The 17462-nt window shown below is 43.5% G+C and overlaps 1 protein-coding gene across 1 annotated transcript in view; it reads left to right on the forward strand.

Moving 5' to 3' along the window:
• Positions 1-17462, forward strand: part of WWTR1 (WW domain containing transcription regulator 1) — a 124179-nt gene that overhangs the window by 99646 nt on the left and 7071 nt on the right. The window contains exons 3-4 of the mRNA XM_030575794.1: positions 1211-1416; positions 16607-16740. Coding sequence (XP_030431654.1) covers positions 1211-1416; positions 16607-16740 — 340 coding nt within the window. The remainder of the gene's footprint in view (positions 1-1210; positions 1417-16606; positions 16741-17462) is intronic.

Here is a 17462-nt window from a genome sequence, read left to right on the forward strand (position 1 = left end):
AGTTTGAGAAACACTGGTTTAATGTATCAGCAACCTGTAAATTACACTGTTTTGCTATTCATAACTGTTCTCATAGTGTAAGCACAGATGGCTAACTTTCCACTGACTGCAGCCGAAAAACAAAATGGCTGAGGCTATGTGGAAAAAAAGAGGTATTCTTTGTTCAAAAGGCACAAAAACATCTGTCAGGAAAAGTGGGCAACTATTCTTTGTTTTTTTATTTATGAAAGTGCTCGTAATTCAGATTAACTCTGTTTGTACTTTATTTATTATTGCTTCACCTACCTTGAAACTGTCAGAGCTTTAATAATTGGGTAAAAAGCTATCTAGCGTCACTGCAGCTCTTGTTCGTATCTGGTATCATCCTCTGCTGAACTAATTTTGTTACTTCTAAGAGCCACGCTTGTCATTGGTTCTCATCATATAACACTCCCTCCTTCTCTATGGCACTTTATGACCCTCGTTACCTTAGTATTGGTGTGCCTCGCAATCTTTAATGTATTTTATCCTGTGAGGTGGGGAAAAGCTATTATTTCCTATTTTAGGGATGAGGCTGAGAGAGAATAAGGCTTCAAATCTCTGAAAGTTAGGGACCTAAACACCTTTGAGGATCTGGGCCTAAGTGATTTCTCCAGTGTCACACTGGAAATCTGTAGCAAGGCAGGGAATTGAACTTGGGTCTCCTGCATCACAGACTAGCCCCTAACTCATGGGACAGCATTAGCTCCACTAATGATGTACAGAAGTTCTTTTTCCACTAGTTGTGGAAAAACTACACTGTTACAAAACTGTCAAGACCACTGACTCATTCTACAATAATTCAGTTAGCTTCGTCAATAAAATAAACATGTAAATAATGAAAATATTTCAACCAGGTTGTTACATGCTGTAGACTTAGTCATGTACAAGGGAATGTATTGAATTAGAAAAAAAATTATATACTTTACTATATAACGTTAGATAAGTATTGGAACATATCAGGGCTTATCCTAAACTGAACTTTTGGTTTTGAATCTTAAACAACGACAACTAATTATTAAATAATTAACATATGTCAAATCTCATCAGAGGGAGTAGTTGCTATTTATCGATGTGTGAACAATAACTGTACACTGAACACAGATGGAGAACATATGTACTGGGCCCTCTGTTGTCTTAAAGTAGAATTCAGACACTGAAACATAACCAGGTCTATCATTCTCTTTCATAGTAATGAATCACCAACACCCGCAACAAATGACTCCAAGTACAACCATGTCCCAGCAGAGCCATCCTACCCAGAGCCCTCAAGGTGGGTTGTTGAACATGCCAAATGCACTGACTACCCAGCAGCAGCAGCAACAGAAGCTGAGGCTTCAAAGGATCCAAATGGAAAGGGAGAGAATTAGGATGCGCCAGGAGGAGCTCCTGCGACAGGTACTGCTACTCTTTCTGCAAACATTTTTCATTTGATGCATCTAATTATGTTTTTTTCTATGCACAAACCACAAACAAGTACAACCAGAATTAATTTTTCTTTCAGATAAAGAGAACAAAAAAAGGAAATAGTCTTAGCGAGTACATGACGTTTGTGTTTCTTTTCACAAAGTGGCTACTTATTTCTGCATCTAAAAGTCCCTAGAAATTTAAAGGTGCAGTATATGGGGGAAAAAAAGAAGTCCTGACAGTTTAATAACTAAATACACAATAGCTATACCAGCAGAGAGTAGACACCAAATTCTGCTCTTTTGCAACTGTGTAAATCCAAAGTAACTCTGTTGATCTCAGCTGAATTTACACTGATTTGAGTGAAAGCAGAATTTGGCTCTAGCATAATACAGTGGGCCAAATCTTGATCCCATTAAAGACAATGGCAAAACTCCCAGAATTTGTTCCCAACAGTCTGTCTTAGAGGTTTGGGGCCAAATTTTGTTACTGGTGGCATTTTGCCCTTTGATTACCATACAACTTTGAGTTACATCTCACGTGAATGTGGTCTGGCTGGTAATTTTTCCAGGGGCAGTGTGGGTTTTTTTTTACATTTTGTGTATTCTTATTTTTCAGGCTCAGCTTTATAATGACTCATACAATACAAATAGATATGTGGCTTCCTTTGCACTGCTTTAAGGAAATAAACAGTTTTAACAATTGCAAAGGATGTGTTTCTTCTGTTAGGGATTACTCTGCTGCTGCTATGATTTATATACTATATTAATCAACTTCCTTAGAGAACACAAATAACCTGTTTCCCTTAGGAACACAGTGTGAACTGAGTACGTTTTATTGAGGATATTATGGTCATAGGCTGTAGCCTTGTAAATGCGCAGTCAGAGTTCCAAACATCTAAAAAAATAGTGCATTTTCACCAAAGAAAAATCTTAGAAATCTGTTGCTTTAATTATTATTTCATGATTACAGTCTTCTTGACTTGGGATTTGTGCCTAAATACATGTAGTTATTTCAGGGTAACATTTGTTTATACTGTATTTCTAAATACAGTATCACATTTCTTGGCAGCAAATAGAAGTATGTTTTCTCTTACGGTAATGACACCAATTGACATAATATTTTTGGTGTTTTATTAGTGTACTGTAAATGTACCAGTGTTTGTTTGCTTGTAATAGTCACTATCACAATATAATTTTGAATTTTGAAATTCCTTATTTTGATCTTAGATATTTCTTTTATAGTGATTGGTGCAAATAGCAAAGTGGAGCTCAAATCAAAGTTCCTCATGTAAACGCCCCTAGTCTGTGGCAGCATCTGGCCTCTGACTATCTTGCCACAATTAAGTGAATCTACTTTTTCTTCTTCTTTTTTTACCTAGGGAGGGGAATTAATGAAGGGAGATGTGTTAGTGATGACAACAGACTGGAATGTTTAGAACATATTGTGGGGAGCAAGGAGCAAAAGCATCATCATGTCGTTGAAGCTTTTAAGAAGGAAACCGAGATCTGGCTTATCAAAGCAAATGTTACCTGAAAGGGATGTTTGCCTGCCCAAGTAGGACCTAACTTATTTTAGGACAGATGGAAAGTTTCCTCAAAGCCACAAATTAACAGCAAGCTGGTTCGTTTCTCCTTGCCAGTATGCGGCAAAAATGTAATGAATGGTGATTACCTCCTTTTCCTCTGTTAGCCTCGAAGTGCCTAGGACCATTATTAATAAAAGGAATAAGAAATCCAAGGTCCCTCCAGAATATTTTACCATGTATTTCTGCCATCAAACCTTTGGGACATCTCCAGTCTGGAGTTCTTTTTTCTTGGAGTCTTATTTGAATTATCACTGTGACAATAGTGTCTACAGATGGATTGAAAAGAATCAACAATTTTCCTCTATTTTGGGACTTCCTATGTGTAGCTGTTAGTGCAGATTTTGGCTCAAAGTTACAGGTTCTGCTATCAAATACTAGTGTTCTGTACCAACACAGGAAGGATTGCTAACCTAGTGAGAAAGGACACCTATTTTAATGATGTAAAGAGTGGAGCTGGACAAATATAGCACAAGAGAATTTGCAAAAACTCTTTCTAATAAAACATGCTAATTTGCTTCCCTTGTGCTTACAACTCCTTTCATCCTTTTTTCTACAAATATTTGTATGAACACACTTTAAAATTTTTTTAAAAAAGATTACATCAAGACACTTTGAAACTTTGCACAACAACGTCTAGTTACATTTGTAACAAACAAGAAAAAAATCAAAGATCAAAATGCAGTCCTGTTATAGGCCTGGATCCAGCAAAGCACTTAAACACGTGCCAAATTTTAAGTTCATAGTTCCAGTGCCTTCAGTAGAACTACTCACATGTTTATAGTCAGGCATGTGCTTAAGTACCTTGCTGAACTGGGGCCACAAAGCAGAGACAACTCCACTGAAGCCAACTGAAGTTTAGACCTAATCCTGCAAACATCTTGTACCCAAATTCTGTATGCTCACACCTCATATAAGTCCCTTTGATGCTGCAAGTACATGTGTGGCAAGCAACAGGGAGTCATGCTTCTTCACATGTGAATACAAGTATGATGATGCACTAGGCGTAGTCCTCCACACTGAGCAGTCTGCTCCACCCCCAGCTGCAGTTCCATTGCCCTCCTAGCCCACCCCAGCCCCAAACACAGCTGTGCCCTGCCCCCAGCCCAGCTCTGGCCCTAGCCCCAGCTCCACTCTGCCCACTGCTCCGCCCGCAGCCCAGCTCTGCCCTCATTCCCTCTCCACCCCCAGGCCTGCTCCGCCTCTAGCCCCAGCTCCTTCTCCATACCCAGTTCTGCCCCCAGCTTTGCCTTCAGCACAAGCTCTTGTGCTGAGGCAACTGTGCAGTAATGGAGGGAGGGCACAGACAGATCCCATTACTGGTATGGAGAGGCAGGACAGAAAAAGTTTGGCCACCACTGCCCTGGAAGATAAAGAGTAAAGGACAAAAAAGTATTTTTGCAATCTGTAGCCTGTAGTCATAATCAACAGGAACTTTATAAACTTCTTGTCAGCAGTCAGAGCAGTACTGAGGCCTAGCAGGAAGATGGAGTGTAGCAAACCCCTGAGGGGTTTCATTGTTGAAACATTGTTATTCCTATCCTAATCCTTCACTGCTGCTTTTGCTTTTTTTCATGCAACCTGTCTAAGAAAAAATGCTGAGTAAGTGTATGTGCTTGCTGCTAGGCGACCGAAATGAGGTGAAAAGGGTTTGGGTGAAAGGGAGTGGAATTCTTTTGGCAGGTCCCTCAAATCTCTTTTCAGCTTGACAGCAGCTGCTGGCTGGCTGGCTTTTTCCAGTCATTCCCGTCTCTGCAGCTGCTCTGCTGGAGAGACACACCCAGCAGTGAAGGAATACAGAGTTCTAGGAGGTTTCTAGTTAGAATGTTGTTTTTTTCCCCTCCCCTTCATTTCAGTAGGTGAAAGCTAGCGTTTGAAAAAGTAACAATTCTCTCTCTCCTTGAGCAATTGAGTGGGGAGCTGAGCAGTTGATGTTTAATAAGGGTTCTTTGTTTCAAAAAGCAGAATGTGACACAGCTTTCATTTGAATCTTACCTTGCCTTGTCATTTCAGAAGCATTTCATTTTCCCAATTTCTTTCCCACTGATTATTTTTGTTAGTCTTGCAGAGAAAAAAGGCAAACTAACCTTTCTAAAGTCCGTTGGAGATGGAAGTTATTAGAGGAGCTGTCAGTGGGAAAGGTCTGAAACGCTCACACAGAGAAAGTGCCCTGTTTCCACTATCTCTTGATGAGCTGAATGGTTGTGTAAGTGTTGAACTTCAGAAACTTTTCACCTTGTCATGAAGTGCAGGGGAAACCAAGCCAAGGTCATATTTCCCATAGGGTTCATCCCAGATGTCACTTTCATGGGTGCAGAGGGCCCGGCAGAATTCTGCAATTCTAATTCAGAAAAGGGAAGGTATGGGAAGCCTGAACAAGGGAGAAGCAGTGTGGGAGAGTTCCAGATGCAGATCCACCAGCATTTTGTCCTTGTGGGGTGGGAGCTCACTGGCTGCTGGGCTCCTAGAGTCCTGGGGCTGCAGCAGCAGTCCAAAGGGTATAGCCAGTGCACGGTCTGGCCATTAGCCCTATGTACTGAAAGCACACGCAGTGTCTAAATGCTCGATTTTCTACCATAAGTGAGAGGATCAACAGGAGAGGAATTATAATGATTAGCAATATAAAAGCATGTGCAGTGAGATATTTCTCAGGGAAGGTTGCAGGAAATGCGACAGTGGAGCTCTAGAATCCTTTGGCATACAGTTGAAAAGAGGTTTACATCAGAAGTATGTACAAATACAATGAATAATTCAATATGCTGCACCCCTTTGAAGCCTCTAAAGATTTTGGCAGCTTTAGCAAATACCCACCAAAGAAGCAGGTATTTTGACAATGTTGTAATCTCAGGATATTGCATTTATTTATTTTTCTTTTTGTTTCCACTGATTCCCCATCCCCTTCCCTTTTTGACAACATCCACAGCAATGCCAGGCAGATTATTATGGGCATTCACTTCTCTTTGAAGTGAATGCCAAAGGCTGCCTGAATTGGTTAGCAGGAGGGATTCCTCCTTCGCCTTTTTACTGTCTAGAAAGCTAGAGACCTACAGCATGTGTCTCCAAACCTGTCATCCGCATGCCAGTGGAACAGCACACTGCCAGGCACTTCAGTTATAAGGATGCCTAATACTGCGTTGCTGGGCTAGATAGTAACTAGTCCTGCAGTGCTGTGCAAAAGGAAGGAGGGAGCATCAGGAGCCTTTTTTCCTTGTGCCCCTGTGCATTGTTCAGGCAGTCATGGTCTTTGTTGCATTGTCACCCAAGAAACAAGAGGGTATATCATTGACAGCAGTGCTTATAAAGGGGCCCCACACCACATCCCCTGCACCAGAAAGAAGAGTTGGACCAAAACAGGGAACGAGTGATGATGATAATGAGGCTAGTCACCTCGATTTCAAGGACGTCGACAATCACAGTTTGTACTAATGGGACATTGCATGACTCCATAGAACAAATCAGGAAGAACAGTGTTTACCTCACTGGCCAAAGAGCCTAGCTGTGTTGATTGAGCTGCACATTGTTTTCATGCCTGACGCTGTGTTTCCAGCAGCTCAATGTGATTCTTCTCAAAAGTGTGGACACCCACCCTTAAGACATGTTGTTCTGCAATAAGATCCATCACCAGCTGCTCAATGGTAGAGTCAGAAATGTTAGTTTTGTGCAGTTTTTGTGTCAGAGTGCCTTTGAAACGTTTAATATGCTCTCAATGGTTTAATGCCTATGCTTATTTTGGACTATAAGACTTGTTTTTGCCATTTGAAGAGCTATGAATGGCTTTTTAAGCATCACAGCTAAGAATACACCAAAAGGGCTCTGAGCAAGGACACACTGTTGCTTAATCCCATTTGTGATTGGAAATGGGACTGTTGGGTCAGTGGTTTTCAAGCTGTGGGTTGCGACCCAGTACTGTCAGTGGTGCTGCCCAGCTAAGGCAGGCTAGTCCCTACCTGTTCTGGCACTGTGCTGCACCCCAGAAGCAGCCAGGAGCAGATCCAGCTAGGTGGGGGGACCATGGGGCTCTGTGTGCTACCCGCGCCTTGAGCACCAGCTCCACACTCCCATTGGCCAGTTCCGAATTGGGGGGGCAGTGCTTGTGGGCGAGAGCCGCGTCAAGGTGCTTGCATACCTCCGCATAGGAGCCGGATCTGCTGCTGGTCGCTTTCAAGGCAGAGCGTGGTCCACAGTGCCAGGACAGGCAGGAAGCCTACTTTAGTACCCCCGCTGCACCGCTGACTGGGAGCTGCCCGAGGTAAGCCCATACCCCAACCCCAACCCCCAATTACCTGCCCCAGCCCTGAGCCCCCACAAACCCAGAGCCCCTTTCTACACCTCAAACCCTTCATCCCTGGCCCCAGCCCAGAGCCTGAATCCCCAGCCCAGAGCCCTGACCTCCTCCCACATCCCAACCCCCTTCCCCAGCCCAGAGCCCCCTCCCAGAGCTGAAACCCCTCATTCCTGGCCCCACTCCAGAGCCTGCACCCCCAACCTAGAGCCCTGACCCCCTCCCACACCCCAACCCTCTGCCCCAGCCCTGAGCCCCTCCCACACCCCAAACTCCTCATCCCCAGCTTTGTTGGGTCGCGGACATCCAACAGTTTTCTTTAACTGGGTCGCCAGAAAAAAGTTTGAAAACCACTGTTCTAGATGGCAGTCGCTGTAAAGGAGAAAATTCAGACACCAGCAGGGCATATGGAAGGAGCGCTTTCATGGCTGATAGAAAGAGAAGACATTTTTGAGAAAGCAGCAAAGAATCCTGTGGCACCTTATAGACTAACAGACGTTTTGGAGCATGAGCTATCGTGGGGTGGGGCCAGGAATTCACCCACGAAAGCTCATGCTCCAAAACGTCTGTTAGTCTATAAGGTGCCACAGGATTCTTTGCTGCTTTTACAGATCCAGACTAACACGGCTACCCTCTGATTTTTGAGAAGTCACACTTCCTTTAACTGTATTTGTAATTTTTTAGTACACTGCAAACACACCCACAAACCTTCTAATATAAATTTCAGTTAATGTGGGGTTACTTTGGTTTAACTTCTGTAACTCTCTCCTTGTAGCTATGATTATGGTAATTTCATTTTTGGGAGAAGATGAGAGTACACTTAACAAAATAACATAAAGCGTTTAACAGCTATGGAACCTCATGTTCATCAAGCTGTTTAGTTTGTGGGCAATATGCTAAGTGGTCAGCTATGTCCGAAAATTTTCCTCAAAACATTCCTCCCACAAATAAGAATTTTTTGACAAAATGGCCACTCTTTCCAGAGCACTGAACTCACTGCTCCTGCACAAACTACTGAGAGTCTCGCAACATGTACTTGGAATTTAATACTGTCTGGGTTTTTTCTGTGCTTCAGCTGAACTGATATAATCACTTAGCCAGGGAATTCAGATACTGAACTCTCTGGAAAATGTGGTGCCAACTACTGATTGGTCCAACTAGGAGAGATTCATGCCCAAATTAATTGACCTATGTAGCCAGATATAGTATCTGGATTCAGACTGTTCTACTTCAGAGTGATAGCATTGTCAGCAATCTATTTGAGGCTTGCTTACTCCACTCCAGGATTTAGAGAGGCCTTGAGTATCAAGGCCATCTTTGAGCTACAAAGCAAGGGAGCTACAGCAGTGGTTTTCAAACTTTTTTTCGGCGATCCAGTTGAAGAAAATTGTTGATGCCCGCAACCCAGTGGAGCTGGGGATGAGGGGTTATGGTTGTGGGAGGGGGCTCTGGGCTGGGGCAGGGGGTTAGGTTGCGGGAGAGGGTCAGGGCTCTGGGCTGGGGTGCAGGCTCTGGGGTGGGGCCAGGAATGAGGTGTTTGGGGTGCAGGAAGGGGCTCTGAGTTTGGGGGGCTTAGGGCTGGGGCAGGGAATTGGGGCGCGGGCTTACCTTGGATGGGTCTCGGTCAGCAGTGCCGCCGGGGTGCTAACGCAGGCTTCCTGCCAGTCCTAGCACCACGGACCACGTTGCGCCTAGAAAGTGGCCAGCAGCAGATCCAGCTCCCAGGTGGAGGCATGCAAGCGGCTCCGTGTGGCTCTTGCCCGCAGGCACTGCCCCCACCAGCTCCCATTGGCTGGGAACCAGCCAATGGGAGTGCAGAGCCTGTGCTTGGGGCAGGGGTAGCACACAGAGCCCTGTGGCCCCTCAGCCTAGGAGCCAGACCTGCTGCTGGCCACTTCCAGGATGCAGCATGGTGTTAGAACAGGTAGGGACTAGCCTGCCTTAGCTGGGCAGTACCACCGACAGGTCTTTTAATGGCCCAGTCGGTGGTGCTGACCAGAGCCGCTGCAACCCAGTGCCTTCCATTCCGCAACCCAGTACTGGGTCGCGACCTGCAGTTTGAAAACCACTGATCTAGAAAAGCCTTTCTGTAACTTTCTACATAGAGACAGTGCTAGGGTTTGTCTGTACGAGAAAGCTGCATCTTTGTAACTTGAATCAGCTTTTAAACTGATATAGTTAAACCAGTGCAAAAGGCAGTGTGAACAATCTTATATTCATGGAAAAGTAATTTAACTAAATTGAAATAAGCCAGTCTTGTACAGATAGGATTCACACAGCCTTTTGCACCAGTTTAACGATATCTGTTTACATTTACACCATAGGTTATACTGGTGAACCCTTTTATTATTATTATTATTATTATTTATTATTTATTTATTAATGAGATGCTTGAGGGATGGTAGCAGACAGCAATATATACCATATACTGTCTAGTCTCTTCAATACAGTTTAGTTCTGTAAAGTATTTTGCATCACAGTTCTCATGAAAGATCAAAGGCTGGATTCAAAGGAGGGAGCCTTGCTCTTCCTCACTCTCCTTTCGCCTCTGCACAAATTGCCCAGCATTCCACTGGGGACTGCAGCCCCTGCTTCCTTCTAGTTGCTGTCCCAAAGGGAACATCACCCACCACCCTTTCTGTACCAGTTCACAGAGCTGGCTGAGTAAAGAGCAAGGAGCACATTAACCCCTCTCATGGGCTGGTGCTGCTGCTCTGGCATGTGCATTCTGGGAACCATAGCAGGAATAGGGGCCTGAGCCAGATAGAATTTCTCCTTGGGAGTCAAACTTGCAGTGTAGCCTCTCTGTGCTTGAGAGTGCCACGGGTAGAATTTGTCCTGTAGCTGTATGATATTTTTGACCGGTTGGGAATATGTCTGTGTCAAATTGTGAAATCCATTTTGTTTTGTGAATCTCAATTTGTTTCAGGGGCTTATATTTTGTATTGCAACTTCCTTTGTGGATTAGAGTATCCATTTTATAGCAGGGGCTCGACACCTAGTGGAAAGACTATGTCTGAGAAACTATGACAGAGCAATAAAGGGCCATCAAAGCTGAATAACTCTTTTCTACTGGTAGGCCCATTGACTTTTAGTTAATCTCTACACAGAAGCCAACCGCGAGTGGGGGAGTGGACCCCAAAAATCTCCCATCTGAAGCACATGAGCAAAAAAGGGACAGGGACTGTTTTAAAAGAAGGATGCTTCACTATGCAAAGGGCCAAACCATGAACACAGGGAAGAAGACCAGGATAATGAAGGCAGGGAAGGGTTGCCAAGCCTAAGGATGTTGCTCAAACCCAGGGCAAACAGGAGGAGTGATATCAGACATAGGGGAGAGGGCGGAATGGGCTGTGTTCAGGATTTAGTTATTTTCCCAAGATCTGTAACTGTAGTGTGCTCTGTTAAGAGTAAACTGTAATGGTAAACAAATTTCTTTGTTAAGCCTGTGTTCCTTGCTTTCCAGCCACTTGTCTTGGATTTAACTAGAAACTGGAGCTGCCACAGCCAGGTGGACTCTGGGGAATCTTGTCTAAGCAACTGAGATCTTGGGATGGGTGGGCTGAGGCCCTGGTTCCGAGATTTAAGAAGGCCCAACTGCAAGGAGCTCATTGCCCAAGAAGGATATCGTACACATGGTTTACACCCAAGAGCATGCCTGTGAGACCCAGAGCTGCAAACTGTGGCCAGCCTCTGCCCAGAACCAGCAGGGTTATTATAACCGTAGGGGATTCATCAGATGGGTTCACTAACAGACTGGTCTATCCAGAGAGGAGAACTGGACTAGGTTGTAATAGTATGGTATAGCAAACCAGTGTTGAACAAACCATAGGCTGTGGAGCCAGTGGAGGGTACCCAGGCCATGACCCAACCACTTTTTGGCCAAGCCAAACCTGATTGGCATGGCAACCCCGGGCACCGGGTCACAATGCTACTCACTCAAATTGACCTGTCAGCCTCTTATGCCAGGGTTTATATGCCCTTCCCTGAACCTAGTTGCATACCACCAGAACCTTTAATTTGTGCACCCCCTAGCCCCAAACTATCAACAGTTAGGCGTTGTCTTTGACGGAGGGGCAGCCAAGCCAAACCTGAGTGGCTCTGTGACCCCATGCATCAAGTCACCACACCACTTGCTCAGATTTGGAGTAGGTAGGTACAGGGACTAATAGGATGGTTTAAGCTGCTGGTGGGCAGGGTATCGGAGAGGTAGAAGAGGAAGGTCAGGTTGGGAGGTAATCTGTGCTCCCTCCCCCACCCCCACTTTAAATGGCACTCCACGGCCCCTGGAACAGACTACAATTGTAGAGTGTTGGGAGTTGGCTTATCTTCATGAGAGAGAACTGCATTAGTAGCACAGCTGTCATTACTGACTTTAGATGAATAACCTGACACTTCATCTGGTTCATGGTGAGTTTACTTGGCTTACATCTGCAACTCCTCTCTCCTCAGCCTTTGGAACAACAGCCATTTATATAGGTGCCTCAAACTCAAATTAGACAGCTGCTTGTCTTTTATTTTGACCCTTTTGCATTTCCTTAACAAGCAGCTGATCTCATGTGTGTGGCCACATTGCATAGCCTTGGAGACTGTAACACCGGAAAGCTACCAAAGGAATCAAGGTCTTGAAGGATGAAGTGGAGGTTGTTTGGTGTCTTTGAATAGAGGGAGGCAGCTCCAATCATATGGGGCTTCATGTAAGAAGGCAGAAAGTGGGAAAAGAAGGCACCTCGATATTCCTGAGATAGGTTAATTAGAAAGTCTTCCATAGAAAGAGAAGGTATTTATCTCCATCCTCCATTTAACTTAAAACAGTCTATGGAAGTATATGGATTGTTCAAAATCTTATTTGACTCCTTCCCCCCACTTCCCTCCTGCCCATCGTTTTGATTTAACATAACACTTTCCCAATAACTTGGTGGACCAGTGGAGTGAAGACATCTTTCTGAGTAATGGAATTCACTAGTTACTCTGAATTAAAAATGTCTTTGACAGTGTTTGAGAACAATTATGGAAAATTACTTGGAGAGAGCTTTCAGCTGCCGGTATGTCATTACCTGTTGTAGAAACACAGGAGACTGGAATAGCATACCTGCTAGGCATCTGAGAGTTTTAATCAAAAGAGTTGCAAAACTCCTTTGCTGTGTATCCACCTACTGATTGTAAACAAACTTTCACTTCAGTAATGGCCTTTCTCCTCTACCAGCATGTGACCTCGAGAACTCTTTCCTCAGTAGATTTTCTTTGGCGGCGCTGTGATGCAGATTCTCTGTGATAGATAATTGGTAGATACTCACAGTCATTGCTGGTTCATCACTAATACCACCGTTTCCAGCAAAGTACATTTTATAGACCAATCTCTTTCTACATTCATTTTTCTTTATTTCTAGTCATATTCAAGGACTTCTGCTATTATAAGTGGCACTAGAACTTATTAAAATGTTGGTTTTATGTTGTGTGGTCCCTTGACAGTACAAGCTGCTGCATGCAGGAAGGTTTCCCAGTCACCTTTGCACAGATAGGATTATTCAGTCTGATATTCTTTACAGTGCCAATGAACTTATTTTGCATTCTGGAAATTGCAAAAACTGGCATGACATCCAGCAGGAACAAAATTTAGGTAATAAAGGTGACCAAATTAAAAAATGTCACTTCTTGAACCTTCACTGTTTTTGGTGATGCACACAATGAGGTCCCAAAATTCCCAGTGGCAGCAGGAGCAGGCCCAAAGTTTGCGTTTTGTCCTGTGTGTTTTACCTGAGAAATAGATATAAAAAGTTGTTTGGTTTTTGTTCTGCTTGGCGGTGACCGAATAAGTTACATGCAGGTCATATCCTATGCTTTTCATCCATTGCCTTCTGCCCTTCCTTTAATTGGGGGAACACCTCAGGAGCAGTGACACAAGCCTGAGCCAGTAAAAAGATGCCATCCATTCTGAATAGGACTTGGTTCCAAATACCTGGGAGAGAAGTATATTAATATTTACAGTTATTTGGCCTCAAACACTGTTCTGTCTAGAGTATTGGCTATACTTACTTTAAAATTATCTTACATCCTTGCAAACAGAATAAATAGTTCTCATATTGAGTCAGTATTTTCTGCCCCTGGCCAAAATCTTATCATTAATAATGTATGAAGGCCCCAGTTAGGGCTGGAAAACATATTGCCCAAATTGCTAAAATATGGCCTTGAATGGCTTGAAGACTGCATTGTAGCAAAACAGATCCTAGCAAACCTTCTCCTGCATCTTTATTTATTCTTCTTTCCTCCCTATGCCCCATTATTCTCCCAGCTTGATTTTTATTGTTGGTCTTTATAGTTTATGCTTTAAAAAAGTCCTTTTCAATAAGCTTTGGTGCAATAGTAGAAATTTGGCAGTGTTCTAGGATTCAGATTTAATAGTGTCACATATGTCACTCACGTGAGAGTGACCGTAGGGGTATCTGCTGTCATCCACCTGATTTGAATTGTAAGTGGGAAGGCTGACCAGCAGGCTTTATACTAATTTTAGTGTGGCAAACAAGATGACATGGTGTTACAAAAAGGCTCTGAGTCTGTTTACTCTTCGCCTATTTAACTCATATCTTGACAATTAAATAAAACATAATACTAAGCATTTGTCCTAAAATATGGTGTTAAGGTAACAGTTTCTCACTTACAAGTGAAGAGTCCAGATCGGCCAGTATCACTGGAAGAGTAAGCTACAGGTACAATAAAACACATGGCACCAAATTCTGCCCTCAGGTATACATGCTTGTTAAAGGGAGTTGCATGTGTGAGGAAAGAATTTGGCCTTAAGTAAAGAGAAAATTTGGCTTCAAGTAAAGAGTAATTTACAGTACAGTCACGTGAGATTAGAGGTCTGAGCAAACAGCAATAAACTTCATTATCAACCATTTAAAACATCAAAAGTTCCTCATTGCAATCTGGACTGACTCTGCTTTCCTCAAACACCAGTAAAGAAGGGTTGTTGGTTGTCCTAGGGCAGATGTCAGCAAACTATGGCCCACGGGCCACATCTGGCCCACGGGACCGTCCTGCCCAGTCCCTGAGCTCCTGGCTGGGGAGCCTAGTCCATGGCCCCTCCCCTGCGGTCCCCCATCCCCTGCAGCCACACCGCCACATGGGCCACACTCTGGCCTGCCGCTCCTGCTGGGCAGCATGGGAAGCGCAGCTGGCTCTGGCCAGGCGTCATGACTGCAAGCTCCTGCTGCTGGTAAGGGGCCGGGGAGCAGGGGGTTTGGGTAAGGGAGCCAGGGGTCTTGGGAGGCAGTCAGGAAGGAGGGGGCAGTTGGATGGGGCAGAGGTTCTGGGGTGGTGGTCAGGGGATGGGGAACAGGGAGGGTTGGGAGTGGGAGTCCCAGGGGGCCTGTCAGGGGGCAGGGGTGTGGATAGGGGTCGGGGCATTCAGGGGGACGGGGAACAAGGGGGTTAGATGGAGGCAGGGGTCCCAGGAGGGGGCAGTCAGGGGACAAGGAGCAGGGGGGGTTGGATGGGTTGGGGGTTCTGAGGGGGGCAATCAGGAGGTGGGAGGGGGCAGATAGGGCTTGGGGGTCAGGCTGTTTGGGGAGGCACAGCCTTCCCTACCTAGCTCTCCATACAGTTGCACAACCCTGATGTGGCCCACGGGCCAAAAAGTTTTTCCACCCCTGTCCTAGGGCAAAGAAGCTCTGAATATTCTGTTACATCATCTTTATGGTATTAGTTGAGGCAATCTTAATTTTAGCTTTTCATAAAGTCATCTTTACTAAACTAATTTCAAAACCAGTGGGAATAGTTACAATCATATTAAAAGAGTTAAATATTTTTCTATTAAACTGGCTGAAATTGGTTGAATGGAGAAAGATTTTTCTACCAGGGTTTGTAGAAACTGCTCCTTTAATTCATTTTTTTAAAAAATTAGTAATTGAGGTGAATAACTGATATGACTGTATTGATTCTTATACCTCTGAATAGGAGACGTATTCCTTTGGGCCATCCCTAGGGAATAATACACCCTATGTAATCATCCATTTTACCATTAGATGTCACTGTTGTTCCACAGAAATACAGTCTCAAGGGTGTTTCTCTGGATTTCTCTCTTAAAAAGAGAGTTTAGAAACAAGTTTCAAATGTTTGCTTCAGCTCTAATTAGTGATTTATCATCTTCTGTACAATGTACATGAAACAGATCATTAACAACATAGGCAATTCACCCTAAAGATTGTTGGATCAAATTCCTGATTCCTGGGTAATGTTTTAGCTACTCTGTTACTCATCCAGATGGTGCTGTTATAAGAGATAATAAATTAGTCTTTCTAGTAGTTGACAGACTACTTTTAGCCCCTGACTCTGATCTCTTTTATACCAATATAAATCAGGAATAATTCCATTAAATCAATGGAATTACACTGCTATAAAACAAATGTGAGATCAGAATCAGGTTCTTAAAGAGTTTTATAATTGCCACTTTGAGTCATGCTTTAATTCTTTCAAAGGGCTTGGCTTCAATACAGAGTTAACTCGAGTTATAAGCTGGGCACGTCTCCTGACTCATGTCCTGCCAACACACAAAACCCCTTAACTCGAATGTGGTGCTGCCTTTAACTCGAGTTGATTGGCTCATTGGGGAGTTCATAGGCTACAGTTCAAGTTTGTACAACTTGTCAGCTGCTAGCTAGCACAGTCAGTCTGCGGTGCTAATGCAATCGCTGTGCAGTAATTCAGTTGCTATGGGCAGCTCTGTTATTTTGCAGCATGAATGCTCACTTGATAAAGGCCAACACCAGTGTAGTTAACTGCAGTGAAGACCTTGTCATGGTCTGTAGCAGGGGTAGGCAACCTAAGGCGTGCGTGCCAAAGGCAGTACGTGAGCTGATTTTCAGTGACACTCACACTTCCTGGGTCCTGGCCACCAGTCTGGGGGACTCTGCATTTTAAAAACCTTATTTACTTTAAATACAACAATAGTTTAGTTATATATTAAAGACATAGAAAGAGACCTTCTAAAAACGTTAAAATGTATTACTGGCACATGAAACCTTAAATTAGAGTGAATAAATGAAGACTCGGCACACCACTTCTGAAAGGTTGCCGTCCTCTGGTCTGTAGCTTTGGAGAACATCTGCCCCTGTAGCCAGTATGTGACTTCTTAAACCAGCAATCATAATTATAGTGTTTGGAATCAAGTTCCCAAGTAAAAACAATTGAACTGTAGACTGACTTCTTAATAGAATGGGTATTTCAGATGTAAGGGCACTTTGCTGCCATGTCTCTGAGATGTTTGAGTAACTTTACCATTTTTATTACTCTCTTATTTATTAATTTTTATTTAGGAAGCTGCACTATGCAGACAACTTCCCATGGAATCAGAGAATATGGCCCCAGTTCAGACTCCTGTGAACACATCTGCCATGACACAAGACATGAGGACTATTACAAATAATGGATCGGATCCTTTCCTGAACAGGCAAGTTAATGTCCTCTTCATCAGCTGTTTGGTTCTGTTGTTTTATCTGTGGCACAGATTGTTTTGCAGATGCATTTCCCAAGCAAACTCCTCAATTCTCAAAGTTTTATAAGGATTGGCAAAATTCTAGTGCAACTCTGAAAACTTAGGGGTGTCATCTCAAGAAGGAACTGGCCACATCTTAACCATTCAGACATTTATTTTATGAAAATTATATGGACAGTAGTACTGTCCAGTGAGAGAGACCAGGTGAGATGAAAACTTTGTTTATGCTTCAGATGACAGAAGAGCACCTTAAAAAAAAAAAGTCAAGCATAAAGGAGAGGGGATTATAGCTGTGTGGTATAATGTACTGTAAGTATGTTGGAGACAGTATTACAGGTAGATTACATTTTTTTAGACTGCAGAACTACTGGAATGCAATTTTTATATCTAAAGAAAGTTTTAGGTTTTTTTCCCTTCAAAATAAAAACTGGTTCTACAGCAACCACTAGATATTTGGCTCTAAACTTTAGAAAAATGACCTCGAGTTGTAGACTGAGGTTCATGTTTACAGTTGCACCCATTTAAAAGCCTAACTATATTCACAGATCATGTGTTTAAATCTCCAAATGGGTGCAGTTGCAGAAACAAAATTGTCTCTGCAATAGTGGAAGCTAATTTGAGGCTTGACTAAATATCAGGGCAATATTTACGTAATGGTATGGGGAAGACGGTGCCCA

Source organism: Gopherus evgoodei, chromosome 9 (assembly GCF_007399415.2).
Source record: "Gopherus evgoodei ecotype Sinaloan lineage chromosome 9, rGopEvg1_v1.p, whole genome shotgun sequence".
NCBI lineage: Eukaryota > Metazoa > Chordata > Testudines > Testudinidae > Gopherus > Gopherus evgoodei.